Source organism: Phyllobates terribilis, unplaced genomic scaffold, assembly GCF_046119375.1.
Source record: "Phyllobates terribilis strain yellow unplaced genomic scaffold, ASM4611937v1 Scaffold_10__3_contigs__length_209671492, whole genome shotgun sequence".
Lineage (NCBI taxonomy): Eukaryota > Metazoa > Chordata > Amphibia > Anura > Dendrobatidae > Phyllobates > Phyllobates terribilis.
In genome coordinates, this window is record NW_027362770.1 from 130989748 (window position 1) to 131010148 (window position 20401).

General features: G+C 46.4%; 1 protein-coding gene across 3 annotated transcripts in view; it reads right to left on the reverse strand.

The window, feature by feature from the left end:
• Positions 1–20401, reverse strand: part of CAMK2A (calcium/calmodulin dependent protein kinase II alpha) — a 319535-nt gene that overhangs the window by 150927 nt on the left and 148207 nt on the right. For all 3 annotated transcript variants that reach the window (XM_073649789.1, XM_073649790.1, XM_073649791.1), the window contains exons 4-5: positions 1949–2003; positions 162–227 (exon numbers count right to left, since the gene is read on the reverse strand). In XM_073649789.1, coding sequence (XP_073505890.1) covers positions 162–227; positions 1949–2003 — 121 coding nt within the window. The remainder of the gene's footprint in view (positions 1–161; positions 228–1948; positions 2004–20401) is intronic.

A 20401-nucleotide genomic window follows, 5' to 3' on the forward strand; every position in this document is an offset into this window, starting at 1 on the left:
ATATAAAAAAAATTCACTGCACAATAGTGCGTGGGTAGTGCCTTCTTGAACTCTTTTTTAACCTTTAAATATAATGCTTATCTAGAGCCAGGTGGACTACTGAGAATCCAGTAAAGATACAAAAAGTGTATTGACCGTTGATATTTGTGGACAACACTTACCTGGCATCTGCTTCACTGTAATACTCTCTGGCAACAATATCCTCAAACAGCTCTCCACCAGTGACCCTGCAAAGACAAAGCGCACGTAAGGTCAGAAGTCATGACTGGGTACAGACACTCCTCATGACATAGTTACACATTATTTCTATGCAAACTGCTTCTTCAAAGGGGAAGAAGACTGGAATTCTAGTGTCACCTACTGAAAGAAGCAATCCTAAAAGTCAATATCAACCCTTTAACAAGCCTCGCCATATGACTTAAAATAAAAACCAAACCAGATACTCTATTTGCAGACACATGTTTCTGGGTATTTGCCCCTCCTCAGGCATGTCACTCTTCACAAGGAGGGATGTGCCCTTCAGTCAGAGGCCTCGCCAAATCAGAAGTTTTGCTTTACACTGAGGAGGGGCAAACACCCCAAAACATGTGCCTGCAAATAGGGTATCTGGTTTGGCTTTTATCCTAAGTCATGAAGCAAGCTTTGTTAAAGGGTCGATATTGACTTTTAGGATTGCTACTTCTAGTAGGCGGCACTGATGTTCTAGTCCTTTTCCTCTCTGAAGAGGAAATTTGCATATTTAATTTCCCAAAGGAGCATTGCATGACCTATACGGCTCCTTACACTGGCATATCAGACAAGTCATTCTACACAAGGAGAGACAATATCCCTTAGACATTATTTCTAAAGTCTCTGATATTTTTTTTAAAGTTTACTTATCATAGTTTCTTAAAAATGACCCATTCAATCTCAGACATGTCTCTTTCAGTACAAAATTGTATTCTCCTTAAATTAAAAAATGCTGGTGTTCAATGGGAGCTGAGCTGCAGTACCTGAGAATGGCCACTGCAATGTACATGGAACTGTGTTGTACCAGATCTGTTCAATGTGTCCATCTGACCAGAGCAGGAGTTGAAAAAAGCCGCATGTCAGACTCCACTAAACTGATATTGATGACCTATCCTAAAAAAAAGTTATCGATAAAGTCCTGGACAATCCCTTTAAACATAAATACAGATTGTGAATCAATGTGATATAGACCATGATATTAACCTTAAAAAGGACCTGTCAATTGCTCAAAAAAGTTAGTTAAATACCTTGCAAAAATCCCTGAGTTCTCCCAATTCTGCTGCTCTTTTCCGTTTTGTGCTGTGTTGCCCTCTTTCAGAGACTTAAATTTGTTTCTTCTGGAGTGCAGTATGTGAAATTTCAGCTTGTAATCCAACTGGGAGTTTCTTCAGAATCTTCTCTGGTGACGTGCGCTTTGAACCTTCCCCTCCTAGACGATGCCAGTCTTAGAATGGCAGCTGATTTAATAGTCTTAGACGCTGCCAAGCTGTGATTGGCACAAAGGATGAAAGTGCAAGTCCTCAGAGAAGACTCTGAAGAAACACCCAGTTGAACTGTAAGCAGAGATTTCACATACTGTGCTCCAGATGAAACAAATGTGAATATCTCTGCAATGCAGTGAGGTAACGCAAAACGAAAAAGAATGGCAAAATCAGGGGAGCTCGGGGATTTTCTACAAGGTATTTAAATTTTTTTTTTTTTAGCAAGTGACAGGTCCTCTTTAAGGGACAATGCCACCTTGTTAATTGTCCCTCTTACAAGTGGTAAAGGGCAGAGAGTGATAGTGAACAACACAATGGGTAAAACCGCCAAAGAAAATGTAAGAGCCTAGCAAGATAATTGTTTCATTAAATAGAAAATGAACTTCATTGCCATTCTAATCACACGTTGCCGCGAATACGGCAGAGACATCGCCGGTGAACATAGAGAACATACTCACAGATCAAACACTAAATAGTGGTGTCCTTCCTCCGAGATGCTGTCATGTAGTCTCACTGCAAAGGAGGACAGCAAACATTAATATACGCCATTACATTAGCATAGCCTACAATAAATAATGCAAGAAAATTCATGTTCAGACAGATACAAATTTGCCTGTTATTATATTCTCGCAGAAATTATCTCGGGAGTACTGAAAACTTAATTTTTTCATAAAAAATGCAAGTCTATATTTGCTAGATCACTCCATTTGAAGTTGAGGAAAATTGGAAGAATATTAGTTTGCTCTGGATGCAAATTCTCAGGGAGATCTATGTCCGACTCATAGATCTTAACATTAACAGCTGATTTACATCTAAAAAAAAAAACGGGATTTCTCTGGAACAAGACATCAGATTGCAGATATCAAGCTATCATTTTATTCATCTTCCTATGACCGACCTACTTGCCCATATAGATGGCTTAGGAGGGTTGATCCTACTCACAGATTCCCTTTAAGTAGGCATTCTTACATTAGTGTACTTCTTGGTTTTAAAGGGTTAATGACATTTTTTAAAGGCACCGGACTAGCCTCACAGTGCACAGTGTGCTATGAGGATTCAAAAGTCTGCAGTCACATAGAGTGACTGCAGACTTGTACCCCAAGGCTGAATAACACCTTTAATGCATTTTTGGGGCAGATGTGACAATGTCTTTTTTTTAATGTGGAAACTCCATGTTTCCACAATTTTAAACCCAATTGCATTTTAACATGTGTTTTTTTAATTTTTTTTAGGAATTGGATGAGCGCTCCTATGTTCTCTATGAGAAAGTCGTAGACAGATATCTCTGCTGGCTCCTTATCTCCAAGAGACAATATGATCAGCAGTCCAAAATCGGGCATGCCCTCTCAACATCTCCCCTGACAATCAGTCACCAGAGCCCCCATACACATTACAGAGTCAGCAGAACCAGTCAATATAAGCAGATTCAGCCAACATAAGTGTAATGTGTATGGGGCATTTACAGGGAACCTGTCAGCTGGATTTTGTTAAGTAAACTACAGACAGTGTCATGTTGGGGCTGCTGCACTGATTAATATGATACCTGAGGTGAAGAAATCAGTCCTGTGGTTCTTGTGTAATCTGTGTTTGCAGTTCTGAGTTAATGATATGCCCGTGCTCCGGGGCCGGACTGTAGGCCGGGTGTTATACTGATGCTCTAGGCCAGATCAGCTAGAAAAGACCTGACGACAGGCCGCCCCGAAGCACAAGTATATGTGACACCCCAGGGGTCTGGTTGCCACAGTGATAGAGATATTATGTCTGAGAGCAGGTGGGAGGTCCTTTGGTCAGGGATCCTGTGCATGCCACACCTCCTGCCCAGTCTTGGGAGGGGAAGAACTTCCCCTATATAAACCCGGGGCTGAAGCAGGGTGAGCAGTCAAGGAGAGTAGAGACAAGAAACAGCAGAAGCAATACTACTACGAGTCAGGGGCTGGCAGCTGCAGAGCTCGCCCTGACTGAGAAGCTTTCTTACCGGACCCGGCGTCCGAGGCTGTGGGGACTAACTCTTACCCAGCAGCAGAAGCCGACCGGCAGGGGATTTCAGGTCCTCAGGCCCAGAAACCCGAAGGCACGGTCACACGCGTGGGACCAGCACCGCCATCGTGGAGCGGAAGCCATTAGAAGGCCCCGAGTCACCGGCCATACGGGTGAGCACCACACGGTACACTCAGGGACGTGGGCTAATTATATCCGCTTCTAGCAAGGTAGCCAGAAGAGTACAGTCAGTTTGGGAGGCCTACAACTCCGCCTGGCTTGGGGAGATCCCATCTGCTCAAGGACTGACCAGGCCCCGTTCACTAGCAAGTACTCCGGGAGGGTCTATCGTTGTTACCAGTAAAGACCCTGAATTACACCGCACCGTCTCTGAGTGGTTCCTGCTACCCCCATCATCCACATCTGCTGCCCTGAGGCCATACCCCTCCCGTTGGGGGTTATACCATCTACGCTGCACCATCCATCCACCGGCCTCAGCGGACTGTCCTGCAGCGGCAGCTCCATAGCTGCATTCAACGGGTGGCGTAGTCGTCCTGCATCTACCGCTGTTACATCGCCGCTCAGTTTGACTCCCTGGGCACGGACCGGGTCACCGCCACGGGACTACAACCCTCAAGAGATCCGGCTCCGGGTAAGCTCCCGCGTGCGCAACGCAGCGCGACACAGGCCCAGGGGCGCGTCATATATACCTCACCATAGAGACAGCCAGAGAGACAGCCAAAGACAGAAAGATAGATAGAGACAGAGAGAGAGAGACAGCCAGAGAGAGAGAGAGCCAGCCAGCCAGAGAGGGACCGCCAGCCAGAGAGAGAGACAGCAAGCTAGAAAGAGAGAGCCAGAGAGAAAGACAGCCAGAGAGACAGCCAGCTAGAGAGAGAGAGACAGACAGAGAGAGAGACACACACACAAAGAGACAGACAGATACAGAGAAAGACAGTGAGACAGACAGAAAGACACAGAGAGACACAGAGAAAGACAGAGAGAGAAAGACAGAGAGAGACAGACACAGCGAGAGACAGACACAGCAAGACAGACACTGCAAGAGAGAGACACAGCGAGAAAGAGACACAGCGAGAGAGAGACAGACACAGAGAGACAGACAGGGAGAGAGACAGAGAGAGGGAGACAGAGAGAGGGAGACAGAGAGAGGGAGACAGACATAGAGAGAGAAAGACAGACACAGAGAGACAGACGCAGAGACAAACAGACCTCTCTGTCTGTCTCTTTCTCTGTTTCTGTCTCTCTCTGCGTCTGTCTTTATATCTGTTTGTCTCTTTCTGTGTCTGTTTCTCTCTGTGTCTGTCTCTGTTTGTGGCTGGCTGTCTCTCTGTGTCTGTCTGTCTCTCTCTGTCTGTCTCTATCTCTGTCTCTGCCTGGCGGTCTCTATGATGAGGAACATACTTGTGCTTCGGGGGGCCTGTGGGCAGATCATTTCTTGCTGATCTGACCTAGAGCACTTGGATAAGACCTAGCTGTCTCTCTCTTTCTTTCTCTGGCTGTCTCGCTCTCTAGCTGTCTCTCTCTGTGTCTGTCTCTATCTATCGCTGGCAGTCTCTCTCTCTCTATGAGGTATATACTTGTGCTTCGGGCCGGCCTGTGGTCAGGTCTCATCTTGCTGATTTGGCCTAGAGCATCAGTATAACCCCCGGCCTACAGTCCGGCCCCGGAGCACGGGCATATCATTAACTCAGAACTGCAAACACAGATTACACAAGAACCACAGGACGGATTTCTTCATCTCAGGTATCATATTAATCAGTGCAGCAGCCCCAACATAACACTGCCAGTAGTTTACTTAGAAAAATCAGGCTGACAGGGAACCTAAGGCCACATTCAGACTGCTGTCTTTTCTCATATGCATTGTTTATCGATAGGACACATACCCATTATAATCTATGGGGCTGTTCACAAAGTCATGTTTTTGAAGGCCTTGTGTCTGCAAAAAAATCATAGAGACCTGTCCTTTTTTTTTATCTAAGTCACGGAACAAAATCACTTATACAAATCACAGGCTACACATGGGTGTCATCCGTGAGCAATCCTTGTCCTGTCTGTTTTTAGCATTGTAATGTGTAGGAGAATCAATTTTTTTTGCACATGAGAAAATCACAGATGTTTACAAGTGAAACTCTGAGCAAACACTGATGAAAATCATTAATTTTTTTTCACATGCGAGAAAACCACATCTGAACGATGCCTGAGGTTACTCTGTTCTCTGTGATTTGACAGGTTGCTATTTCAGTATAGAAACTGTCTCCCTCTGCTGGCCAGCTGCGGTCATGTCACATAACAATGAATCTTGTAATATATAATATATTGTATCTTCATATTGGATAGTTTCTTTTTGTTACAATTTCTAGACTGCATCAATGTGTAACAGGTTTGAAATAGATACAAATAAATGGAAAGTGTGAAAAGGTATGTTTGTGTGAACTGTCTTAACTCATTTGCCATTCAAAATGGATGCAAATATGTATATGTAGCACCCTGAGGATTCGGCTGCTACAGGGGTATTGCACCTCAACCCAGAGGTGTGATATTCCACTCCCGGGTAAGGAAGGAGTGTGGAACTGAGCTCAGATAGACTGCATGCACTACATACATCCCATTTCCGGGGAGCAGGCCGACGGCACTCCCACTTAGAAATGTGCAGGTGCGACCGAGCCTGTTCCTGGCTGGAGTGGGAGGGGGGAGGAACATCCCATGTAGTGTAGGGGCAGATAGGGGGAGCAGTCTGGGTAGTGATAGGAGCTCATTGGGTGCTGGTCACCTGAGCTCACACATAGAGGGATATATAAGGAGGGCACCAACTTAGATCAGGGTCAGATGCAGAGGAGCCTGTCAGTGAGTGCAGAGGACAAGTCAGCAGGAGAGGAGGAGCGGAAGCTGGCAGAGGAGCAGCTGAAAGAAAGAGAGGCCCTGAAGAGAGAGAGTGGAGTGAAGAAAGACCCAGAGGGGGACAAAGAAGGGACCCAAGAACCCAAATAAGAACACCGGGTGAGGAGTCAGCAGAAGGGTACCGGAACCCAAGCTGGTGGGGGTAAAGACATTCCCCAGCCAGAGACCGGAGACCGTGGGCAGTGTCTGTCACGGTCACCCACTACATTCACCCTGAAGGCACACCACATGGAGGGTCAGGGAACCTGAGGCCAAAGGTTGCCCAACAGAAGGCCCGAGGGAGCTGGATTTAGGTGAATCACTGGTGGGGACGGCTGAAGAAAGGACAGAGGGAGAGCTCAGGGCCACGCTCCAGACTTGTTTGGGGGTTGGCTGGATCCAGGACCTGGTGGACGCAGCACGGCTCGGGAGGTCACTTGGAGCTAGAGTGACCAGGAACATCTGCAGTAAGTAAAGACCCTTAACTGCACAACCCGAGTCTGTCATCATTACCGGCTGCACCGCACCACCACAACCCCCATCCTCTGCGCCTGTCCCCTCTGAGGCTATACCCCTCCCGTTGGGGGTTATCCCACCAAGCTGCGCATCCACCATCAGCCTCAGCGGACCCTGCTGCAGCGGCGGCCACAGTGACCGCATCACAACGGGTGGCGTAGTCGACACAACGAACTTTAATAACATCAGTAAAGACTGCCACATAACACTGAGCTTGACGCCCTGGGCACGGGACCGGGTCACAGCCGCTCGGAGACTACAACCCCCCCCCCCATCTGATCCGGTGCCGGGTATTCCCCTCAAAAAGGAATATGTCCCAGGGGGCGCGTCAACTTTGGCGTAGTCGGCAGGATTACGTGCCCGCAACACCCGGGTACTGCGTGCCTGAAGAAAAGTGCAAGTTTACCTCAGAAAGAAGTCTCCCGCCGGTTCCGGAGGGTCCACGCCATCGGACTCCATCACCAGTCGTTTCCCGCCGATTGTCCGCCATTTCCAGCTTGTTCCCGCCATCTGCAGAGTTTCCCGCCACTGGGCGACGCTTCCCGCCAAAACCGCAGATTTCCCGCCTTGGAAGAGCAGCGGACGCCATTATGGGCGTGCCAAAGGAGGGCAGGAGGCCACCTCCCATCGTGGGCCGGGACAGAAAATGGCGCCAAAAGTGGAAACCGCCCCCACCAACAGAGACTGTGATGCTAGAGGTGTCTGTCAGCGTGAAAGAACTACCCCTGGAGCTGACAGTCACCGAGTTGCCCCGGGACCGCCCTCGAAGTGGGAGGAGACGAAAGAGAAGAGAAAAGATGGGTGTCGCTTGGAGCAGTCTAGAACGAGCGCACCCGGAGACAAGGTGTCTAGAGCAAGAGCACCCGGAGTCGAGGAGAGAAAGAGTAGACCCGGGAATGGAGCGGCAGCAGAGCAGCACCGGCCCGCTGGCCAGGAGCCTGCTGGAGGAAGAAGGAGGAGAGCAGAGCAGCACCGGCCCGATGGCCAGGAGCCTGCCGGAAACAGAGCAGAGCAGCACCGACCCGATGGTCAGGAGCCTGCTGGAGTCAACAACCCCGCTAGGCTTAGCGGAGATCCTAGCGCAACTCCCCCGAGACCGGGAGTGCGCGCGGAGTGCCCTGGAGGGCCTCGCGGGAAGGATGGCCCGAGTGCAGAGGGAGATCCTGGCGGAGTGGGGCCGGGAGATGGCCCAGCAAGCTGGAACCCGTCCACGGAACCCGCTCCCTTGGAAGAAGACATCGACTGCCTCTGCGGATGACGCGGGAGGACCCAAGGCCGGAGACGGCGCAGAAGAGGGAGCGAGACGCATGGCAGCAGGTAAGGGGGACGCCTATACCCCATACCGGAAGACCGCTTACCTGCCCCAGCTCCCCGTCGCAGAGCCCGAAGGTCCCCCGGCCGTACCCGAGACCGCCATGACACCGCCACCGACTAGGCCCCGACCGGAAGCCGCCGTCGCGACCCCGATGACGTCACGCATCGTGACCCGGAGCGTGGCGCAGGAAGAAGAGCCTCCGGCCTGGTCACAGGGCCTAGCGTTTCCGGGCGCCGCATCCAAAGCAGAGCCATCTACCTCCGCGGAGCCTCCGGCCTGGTCGCAAGGCCAGGTAACCCAGGGCGCCGCCGTCCTAACGGTGCCCTTCACCTTCCAGGTGCCCCAGGCCTGGCCGCAAGGCCTGGGCAACCCGGGCGCCATCACCACCGCGCCCGCGCCCGCAATACCAAGGGTGCCACACCTGGGGGAGGACCTCTTCGGCCAGCTCACATGGCCGGACGGGCGGCCCTTCATCTGGCCCGAAGGGTACCCTGAGCAGGAGCGGCAGCAAAGACTAGGGCCCTTGTGTGAGCCCCTAATCCCGGCTCCGAAGCCCGTGACTCGGGTCTCGCCTCCACTCGAGGAAGCCCAGTTCGTGTGGGACCCCACGGGAGAAGATTTGATGGGGTTCACCGGAGAGACTCGGGCAGCTGCAGCAGAGCGTACCGAGTGTTGCCGTCAACAGCTGGCAGAGTTCAAGAGAGAGCGGAAGGAGAAGCGGGCCAGAGAGCAATGGGCCCAGACCTGCAGCGCGGAGCAAAAGAGTCGGACCAGAAGGGACCCCCGTGCAGCAGATCGTCCCCGTACCATCGGGACGGTAATAAAGTTTAATGCGCAGCATGGGTGGGGCTTCATAAGGGACCGGAGCACCATGGGTGATGTCTTCGTTACCCGACGGGACGTCGAGTCCCACCTGCCAGAGGGTCACAAAGGCCGTGACCTCTACGTCGGTGACGAGGTAACGTTCACCCGGCACAAGTGTGCCAAGGGACCTTACGCCCTCCACGTGCATCGCCTGACAGAGGAGGAGTTGCGGTGTAGGGAGGAGGAGCCAGAGGACCCGGACGGGTCTGAAGCAACACCATATCAAGAAAAAGCAGGAGGGAGCCGTCGTTGAGGACGGGAGTAGAGACTGTATATAGTTGCCTGTCGGGGTACCCAAGTAACCGTGGCTGCTTTAAAGTTTAGTCCCCGTTGGGACCAGTGAACAGTTTAACCCGTGTGTCCCCTACCCAATCCAGGCTGAGGACTGTGAGCAGCCATCCCTTTCCCTTTACTTGGCCGGGGACTGAGAACGGCCAAAATTCCCCTGTACATAGTTGCGCTTTCTAAGGCGCCCCCTACTGGTTTTATGAGAAACTGCTTATCAAAAGACTGTCGCACTTTACCTGGTCACGAGTTGCACGGTGACCAGAGGAGGAAGAAAGAAAGAGACGACGAGAATGTTATAATGATGTTTATATGAAAAAGTTATATATATATAATATTTTATATGTTTTACATGTTTATAAAAATTTGTATGTTTTGGTGTTTTTGTCTTTGCAGCCCGAGGACGTGCTGTGATTTACCAGGGGGGAATGTAGCACCCTGAGGATTCGGCTGCTACAGGGGTATTGCACCTCAACCCAGAGGTGTGATATTCCACTCCCGGGTAAGGAAGGAGTGTGGAACTGAGCTCAGATAGACTGCATGCACTACATACATCCCATTTCCGGGGAGCAGGCCGACGGCACTCCCACTTAGAAATGTGCAGGTGCGACCGAGCCTGTTCCTGGCTGGAGTGGGAGGGGGGAGGAACATCCCATGTAGTGTAGGGGCAGATAGGGGGAGCAGTCTGGGTAGTGATAGGAGCTCATTGGGTGCTGGTCACCTGAGCTCACACATAGAGGGATATATAAGGAGGGCACCAACTTAGATCAGGGTCAGATGCAGAGGAGCCTGTCAGTGAGTGCAGAGGACAAGTCAGCAGGAGAGGAGGAGCGGAAGCTGGCAGAGGAGCAGCTGAAAGAAAGAGAGGCCCTGAAGAGAGAGAGTGGAGTGAAGAAAGACCCAGAGGGGGACAAAGAAGGGACCCAAGAACCCAAATAAGAACACCGGGTGAGGAGTCAGCAGAAGGGTACCGGAACCCAAGCTGGTGGGGGTAAAGACATTCCCCAGCCAGAGACCGGAGACCGTGGGCAGTGTCTGTCACGGTCACCCACTACATTCACCCTGAAGGCACACCACATGGAGGGTCAGGGAACCTGAGGCCAAAGGTTGCCCAACAGAAGGCCCGAGGGAGCTGGATTTAGGTGAATCACTGGTGGGGACGGCTGAAGAAAGGACAGAGGGAGAGCTCAGGGCCACGCTCCGGACTTGTTTGGGGGTTGGCTGGATCCAGGACCTGGTGGACGCAGCACGGCTCGGGAGGTCACTTGGAGCTAGAGTGACCAGGAACATCTGCAGTAAGTAAAGACCCTTAACTGCACAACCCGAGTCTGTCATCATTACCGGCTGCACCGCACCACCACAACCCCCATCCTCTGCGCCTGTCCCCTCTGAGGCTATACCCCTCCCGTTGGGGGTTATCCCACCAAGCTGCGCATCCACCATCAGCCTCAGCGGACCCTGCTGCAGCGGCGGCCACAGTGACCGCATCACAACGGGTGGCGTAGTCGACACAACGAACTTTAATAACATCAGTAAAGACTGCCACATAACACTGAGCTTGACGCCCTGGGCACGGGACCGGGTCACAGCCGCTCGGAGACTACAACCCCCCCCCCATCTGATCCGGTGCCGGGTATTCCCCTCAAAAAGGAATATGTCCCAGGGGGCGCGTCATATACATATATATATTTTATATATATATATATATATTTATATTTATTTCTTCATATATATGTATATATATATATATATATATATATATATATTTAGGATAGAATAGATTTAAAGCATTATATTGGAGCACGGTATACAAGCAAGGACCGATAATATAGTACAAGGGAAATCTTCATTTTTTGTGGGGGCTTCATTCACATGTCTATATTATAGATGCACCGGCTTTGTAAAGTGAACCTGATGTTATTTCACATATGGTCGCTATACATTACGTATTTTAAGACATAAACCTTTTTAGCACTATGTGCTGTCACATATTAAAATCATTTCATACTCCATTAAATGTCATATGAACTAAAAATTCAGATGTGTACAGTATATATTTACATATATATTCATATATTCATACATTTGTTTCCATATTTTACCAATACAAAGATCATATGAGTCAATGCAGAGCGGATATGACACAATACGGAACCTCAGGGGCGGGTCTAAATATCTTATGATACATTTTTCACACTATGAATAAAGCTTATGTTAAAAAAAATAGTGATTTATGGTGCTCCACTGACACTTTGAAGGTGCATATAGACTGTATGGTTAAAACTTCACCAAAAACACATGTAGCATTCAATGCAGTTAAAATTTAACAGGTAATACATGTTGGAGGGGTTGCTCTACCATGGCAATATATCACCTATTTGCAGAAAAGAAACTTTCTGAATGCTGGGGGTCCAACCTCTGGGATATCCACTGATCCCACAAATGTGGCTCTAAAGTGTCTCGTTGAAATGGAGCAGTGGCTGAAAATTATCTATAGGTTTATGGGAGGTAGTCAAGTAGAGCACTTTGAGAAAATCCCTTATAAATCCTGTATATGGGTTTTACTGATAAAATCAAAGCTAAACTATTAAACTATTTTTTTATTGATTTTTCTGTGGTTTCAGTCCCCCCCATGAAGCTACTTTATTGAACGTTTATCATGAATCCATACACATAGGTCTGAGTTTTCAGCTCATGGCTCAGTTCACACTACATGGCTCTTTTTCAACTGTAAAATGTAGAGAAATATTTCAGTAAAAGAAATAATCACTTTGGATGATCCATTTTATTAGAAGGGTCGTATGATGATCACCTGGTCACATACGGTTGGCACCAGCAGTATTAAACTCTATGTCACCCTAGAAATAAGTGTTATGTTTTCCAGCAGTGCCTCCAGAGGGGAAATAAGGCATTACACTGATGTTACTGAATGAGGGATGTCTCTATGAATTCGTTTTCTAAAACAAGCAAAAAGTTAATTGTTCCTTTTGATTTGAATGGGATTTTCTGATGGTAAATGGAATCGGTTGGCTTCTCTTCCACACTTCTGCATTATTTAGTAAGTAATAATACTACAGTACCACTTAGAAACCCAGAATAGTAGGGTATTGTCTAGAGATGAGCAAATAAATTTGGAGGACCCTAATCCAGTGGCCTGGTCAGTATTCCAAGAAGCCCTGCTAGCTGACCCCTACTTGTCGGCATCCTTGGCTCCTCTTTTGATTAGCCGGTATAACGATGTTGTCTGTGCGTCATACCTCAATGATAACAGTGCACCAGGCTGGATAATCAAAAGAGGAGCCACGGATGCTGGCAGGACGGAGGCGGTTTGAGGGGCTCCTGACTTGGCGCTGGACCAAAGTCCACGGTTACCATGATTAAGGCATTCTGCTGAAATGCGTCGGTCTGTGTTCCATGGATGTCTAAGAGGTGTCTGCATGTTTTTTATCGTCTCCTGATGGATTAATAAAGACTTTATATGTTATTATACATATTTTTTCTTTGGAGGATTTTTCTCTTTTTCTGAAAGTCCTATGAATCCCTTCCTTCATTTCGACACTTCGGGACCCATCCTGCTGACTCCAGGTCTACCCCTACTTGTCGGCATCCTTGGCTCCTCTTTTGATTAGTCGGCTTGGCCCAACATTGTCTGTGCATCATACCTCAATGATCACAGTGCACCAGGCTGGATATTCCAAAGACGAGCCGTGGATACTGGCTGGACGGTGGCGGTTCGAGGGGCTCCTGACTTGGCGGCTGGACCAAAGTCCATGGTTACCATGATTAAGGCATTCTGCTGAAACGATTCGGTCTGTGTTCCATGGATGTCTAAGATGTGTCTGCATGTTTTTTATTGTCTTCTGATGGATTAATAAAGACTTTATATTTTATTATACATATTTTTCCTTTGGAGGATTTTTCTCTTTTTCTGAAAGTCCTATGAATCCCTTCCTTCATTTCGACACTTCGGGACCCATCCTGGAGACTCCAGGTCTACCCCTACTTATTGGCATCCTTGGCTCCTATTTTGATTAGTCGGCTTGGCCCGACGTTGTCTGTGCATCATACCTCAATGATGACAGTGCACCAGGCTGGATAATCCATAGAGGATGCCGGCAACACGGAGGCTGTTTGAGGGGCTCCTGACTTGGTGGTTGGACCAAAGTCCATGGTTACCTTGATTAAGTCATTCTGCCAAAACGCGTTGGTCTGTGTTCCATGGATGTCTAAGAGGTGTCTGCATGTTTTTTATCGTCTCCTGATTAATAAAGACTTTATATTTTATTATACATAATTTTTCGCTGGAAGATTTTTCTCTCTCTTTTTCTGAAAGTCCTATGAATCTCTTCCGTCATTTCGATACTTCGGGACCCATCCTGGAGACTCCAGGTCTAGATAACAGCTATTTTTTACATAGCGAGATCAGCTCAGGAGAGGTGTCTCTTCATTAAGTAATTGCAGCTCTGACTGTATCGTCTTTAACCCCCTCGACCTTGGAAAACCCCACACTGTGAGGGGAGGACAGTGTAGGAGGGGGACTCCATACAGCGACATGTTAATAGCAACATTTGAGACAATGAACAACGAGGGAATACTGGGCTATTTCTGTACCCTGACACCCAATTGCATGTTGAAAGCCCGGCAATTAGCTCTGGATATGTTAATTGTAGCCTAATTCTTCCATCATACACACTACACTTACACAGCGAGGGGAACTAAAAATCCCTCCACAGAGCCCGGCCGCGATTACACAACATCAGCTGAAGGAAATTTGGAACATTCTGCCATTGCTCCTCTGTTTCCAATTCATTTTCCAAATTACTGGGCTCTACCCCTCCTCGTGGTGACTGGTACCACTCACAATGAAAAAGATCTGCTTTTAGGAGTCTCAGGGTGTTCGGGGAGATCTTACTGTAACTAAAAAAGGTTTTAAGTAAGTCTGAAGTCAGCAAATTGGTCCCAAGCTGATCGTTTTTAAGAAATATGGAGGCGGATTTTTAACAGCGTTTAAGCAAGTAAGACAATGGAAGAAAGACATAATTTTCAGAGCGCAGGTGGAAAAGTAATGTCAAACATGGAAACCATGTGTGGATGATGTGTGACAGCAAGCAGGGCTGTGGAGTTGGAGTCGGAGTCGTGGAGTCGGAGTCGGTGTCCACTTTGGTGGAGTCTGAATCGGAGTCGGACCGACTCCTAAAATATATATAGAAAATTGGGTACAGTAGTTCAATGCAGTTTGTGGGGAATATTTTTTCATAAGAATGTGGGAAAGTTATGAAATTTCCTATAAATGTCTGTCCTATTCCTGATCTAAGGGTCTAGACTTTTAGCTGAGATGAATCTGTGCTACAGTAAATTCGTCACTTAAACATGAGCCATGTATGAGGGAGTTGGAGTCGTGGAGTCGGAGTCGGAGTTGGTGTCATGGAAATTGAGGAGTCTGAGTCGGAGGTTTGGCTTACCGACTCCACAGCCCTGACAGCAAGATTTAAAAGGACCTGAAATATTCAATTTTTTTCCTACATAGATAGTGATGTGGAAAATGTAAAAAATATATACTTTTAATATAAAAATCTGATTTACTTTTCTGATGACACACACCCCTTAATTTGGCTAATTAGACATAGCTCACTTGCTCATATGGTACATGCCCCAACAGTGGTCACAGTGCATTAAATCAATGCAGGGGATGGAGCTCTAGCCTTGGGGACATCACTGGACTCCAACTATCCTGAAGTTTTAGTATTGAACACTCTTTAGCTAGTGTTCTCTTAAAGGGAATTTGTCACCAGGTTTTTGCTACCTCAGCTGAGAGCAGCATAATGTCGGGAAAGAGACCCTGATTCCAGCGATGTATCACTTAGTATACTGGGTGCAGCAGTTCTGACACAATCAGAGCTATTAGATGTAACATAAAGCAGAGCTTAGAAAGCTAACCCCGCCAACATTACAGCTTTCTGTGCACATTATATATTGACAGTAAGCTGCTAATCAGTGCTAGGGGCGGAGTTGGACCAGAATGCCCATGGGCATCAGTGATAATCTGCTAATAAAACACTCATTGTATTGAAACAACAGCACACAGCCTAATAAGTGACACATCACTGAAATCAGTGTCTCAGCCCCTACCGCATGCTGTCCTCAGATTACATAGCAAAAACCTGCTGACAGATTCCCTTTAAGAAGGACCTGTCACTAGGTCAAAAGAGGCCAGTTTTCGCTTTTAATTTACTCCAGTTTCTCCCCTGGGTAGTCCATTTTTTAATCTGCCATACAGTCTGTTAGATATGAGCCTTTTTTATTTAGTGCTAATGTTATGGTCTTTATAAAGATAGTGGTCCAAAGACAAGCCCCGAGAGAATCCTGTGAGCAATGCTTCCCTGGTAAAGACCAGAACAGTTAGCACTAATTAAAAAAAGCCCATATCTCTACAACTGTATGATGGATTAAAAGAAAAAAAAAAGAAAAAAAACAAAACAAAACAGAATACTAAGGGGAGCTGAATACAATAAAACTGGCTACTTTTCTCTATCTCTATTCTATCTATTCTTGCTCTGAGGCCACGGCCCCACTATCAGTATTTGGTCAGTATTTTTTCTCAGGAGTGGGAGCCAAATCCAGGTGAGGAACAATCATAGGAAAGGTATAATAGAAACAAGTCACCAATTCTGTATTTACCACCCACTCCTGGTTTTGGCTCCCACTCCTGAGAAAAAATACTGACCGAATACTGACGAAATACTGATAGTGGGGCCTAACACTTCTCTCAGTTCCCTCACAGGAGGTTGTCTGACCTCATCTCTCTCGGCTCCCCCTGTAATGCCAGCAGACACCCTGGCGGAGGGTCGCTTCCGTTTCTCCAGACACTACAGAAAAAGGGGATTCCTGGCTGGGTGGGTGTGCTTTGTCACAATCCCCTAGGAGAATCCGTGTCCCAGCCTGGCCAGTCTTCTCTATGACTCTAGAGGTCTGGCTACACTTTACCTTCTTATCTAGTATTAGATAGCGCTTGCTGTAGGCCCACTTCCCTTTGATAAGAAATCATTCTGTCACTTCATACTTGTTAACTTCAGAACTTGCTATCCATGTATGGTCTTCCTCCTTTCTTCACACATACTTTGCCTTTTCAACTAACTGCCTGACAACAGCAAATTAGTTCCCTTTGCCTACGTAGAACCTCCTAACATGTGATGGCCCAAATAGTTAACCTTGTTCACTGGTTAGCTAAGTACTACAGGCCACAAAACAGGCAAAACAATTATATAAAACATGGCAATGCATTATCTTGCTATAAAATCTTTAGGAGGGGTATCAACAGTTTTTCTATTCCTTTACAACCCAACTCCATAAACTTGGACGAACTACACAATGGAGGAGCATATCAACAACTTACAGCTGTACCCTGGGAAAGTGCATCAACTGCACAGCTATGCCCTCTGCCAGTCCTTCCCCAGGATCACCTTCTTCTCTGTGTTATATTATCATGACAGTATTACACATTCATGTCATCAACTTCATGGTAAACCACATTTCATAGATCTGGTGACTGCAGACGACATTGGGACATACTGCCCTCACCGACTTCTTCACAGAACTAAGGGTATGTTCAGATTGTATCTTTGCCACACATCATTGGCTCCTCCATCTGAAGCCCTGAAAAATGGGATTCACATGAAACCCACAATGGAGACATTGACATTAATGAGGTCGAAGGAGTTGCTTTGTCCTCTGTCTGGCCACCGTTTTGGCAGAATCCGCAGTTGACCATGCTTTTTTGTCCACCTCAAGAAAAGCGTACCCTGCTGAAATGGAGGCCAGACAGAGTTCAAATCTCGTTGTTTAGGGCTTTCAGATGGAAGCCCTGATGGAGACGGCATGTGACTAGAATGCAATGTGAACGTACCATTATAAAGAAGGTTATGAGGTAACAGCATCATATATACCAAGAAAAATGTGCCTCAATAAGACCGTCTTGAAGACCACCTGCTAATGAACATTGAGAGACAACCTAGTCCAGCAGCCATAGCAGAAAACCCAAACAATTCCTAGCGATTTTTTTACTAAAATGTTGTATTGTGATGTGTGAAGAAAAAAAAATAGGCTAACAAGGACATTTCTTTCTAGAACACCAAGTAATTGTATGGAAGAGAAATGGAAAGAGGCCATTATGAAACCAGCGGATTCCATGCATCTACATTTATCTGCACCTATTAAGTGATATTATTTTCATTCCCGGGTGGTAAACACTTCTCTGTAAATGCTTTTAGTCAACACATACTGTGAAGCAATTCCGATGTCAGTGACATTTCTTGATGACCCTCACTTCATGTTCTGGCCTAAAATAAAATTTTAGCATTAAGGGATTTTTCAGAAGCTGATTTTGTCATATATTCTGTGCTGTGAGATCTATATGTGGTTGCCACAAGTCGGTTCTACAAACAGGAAACCTGTAACCCTCGTAGAGATGAAACAAAATTTTAGCAAATAGATTATTATCCTCCTGCCACCGTCCCTGAAATTCTAGATACCTCCTAGCACCACGAGGAAGTTTGATAGTCCGACCGACACTCTCATATACTCAGTTTGGCCGAGCGTGTATCCAATCTCAATAAGAGAGGAGAAGCTGCTGCCAGTCACCTTTATTGGAGGAAGCTTATCTACCATGGGAACAAAGGATTGGGCATGTTGATATCCTTTCTTCTCTGAACATGCTTTAAAGGAAACTTGGGACACCCCAATACACATTAGATGGTTGACCGGTCCTGCTGAAATTGGTGGGTGTTGACATATTTAATCTAATGTGTATGGTCGCCATTACATTTACGTAGTTGCCAACATATTGGGGGGTGTTTAAGTCTTGCCCGAAACCTTGACTATGGCCTTAGAGGGAATGCCCTTGTCCCTGCGAATATCCCCAATCCAATCCTCCTTAGAATGCCCTTGATCTTCCACAAAATGTTCCCTTTTATGTGGGGTATACATAAACCTCTTTCAGCTCATGAGTTCCAACAAATCATCGACAATTGGCAATTATGCATTTAATAGCCAGATGTACAATAGTGAGTGCCCAGGAGAAAAGTAGGCATTGACAATGGCTCCATTCACGACTGTTAGAGACAGATGATGGCTGAATAATACCATCATCTGCCAGGAAAGATGCGGGCTCAAAGACATTGGATGCACCAATACGTCTAAGGTCAGTATGGGGTTTTTAAAATGTAATGCCACGATAACAACAGAGCACATTCTTATGAAAGTTGGAGTAAATTGTGGCATTAACCTCTCATTGGACTGACCTGTTTTAAGCCAATCTATTTTTTTCTTTATACTATCATTCCAAGAATCACAACCTTTTGCTATTTTTGGGGGGATTTGCCACGAGAGCTCGTTTTTTAGGCATGTGTTGTATTTTGTAATGGCCCCATATTGGGATATACAGAATACATTATTGCATAATGGTTTTTCTTTGAGGTATGCAAGGGTTTTATTTCTATGGCATTTACATGATAAATGTACTCTCTGTGGCAATATATGGTAATTATGATAATTCCAAATGTATTTTTTAGTTTATTTTTATGTTTTACTACCTACATAATAAAATTTGTTTTCCTGCAATAAAACCACAACGCAAATGCAATATTGAAAAATTGAAAATACAGGGTGGGCCATTTATGTGGATACACCTAAATTAAATGGGAATGGTTGGTGATATCAACTTCCTGTTTGTGGCACATTAGTATATGGGAGGGGGAAAACTTTTCCAGATGGGTGGTGACCATGATGGCCATTTTGAAGTCAGCCATTTTGGATCCAACTTTATTTTTTTCAATGGGAAGGGGGTCATGTGACACATCAAACCAAACTTATGGAGAATTTCATAAGAAAAACAATGGTGTGCTTGGTTTTAAAGTAACTTTATTCTTTCATGAGTTATTTATAAGTTTATGACCACTTATAAAATGTGTTCAAAGTGCTGCCCATTGTGTTGGATTGTCAATGCAACCCTCTTCTCCCACTCTTGACACACTGATAGCAACACCGCAGAAGAAATGCTAGCACGGGCATCCAGTATCCGTTGTTTCAGATGCTGCACATCTCGTATCTTGATGGTATGGTGTGGTATATGGGGTACAAAGATAGTGGGGCCATTTTTCATCAATGGAAACCTCAATGACTCTGGATATCTGAAATTGCTACATGATGATGTGTTGCCCTCTTGATGCACTGAAGATGGCACGTTCCCTGAGTTTTTCCAACAAGATGGTGCACCACCACATTATGGGTGTCAGGTCCGAGCATTCCTACATGAACAGTTTCCTGGAAAGTGGATTGGTCGTCGTGGGCCAGTTGAATGGCCACCAAGGTCTCCTGATCTGACCTCCTTAGACTTTTATCTTTGGGGTCATCTGAACGCAATTGTTTATGCTGTGAAGATACGAGATGTGCAGCATCTGAAACAACGGATACTGGAAGCCTGTGCTAGCATTTCTTCTGCGGTGTTGCTATCAGTGTGTCAAGAGAGGGGGAAGAGGGTTGCATTGACAATCCAACACAATGGGCAGCACTTTGAATACATTTTATAAGTGGTCATACACTTGCAAAAAACTCATGAAAGAATAAAGTTACGTTAAAACCAAGCACACCGTTTTTTTTCTTATGAAATTCTCAATAAGTTTGATGTGTCACATGACCCTCTTCCTATTGAAAAAAATAAAGTTGGACCCAAAATGGCTAACTTCAAAATGGCCGCCATGGTCACCACCCATCTGGAAAAGTGTTACCCCTCCCATATACTAATGTGCCACAAACAAGAAGTTTATATCACCAACCATTCCCATTTAATTTAGGTGTATCCAAATAAATGGCCCACCCTGTACAATGAATAGTGATGCTGCGTCTAACACACGTTTTACATAGGGACTGTGATATGATGATATTGGAGAGGCTGTTGGAATTAAGATATTGATATGATATAAGCCCTATGAGGTGGAACAAAACTGACTGCACCTGCACTATTTTTAATGCTCCAAGTTCTCTTCCGAAGCTTGAATATTAT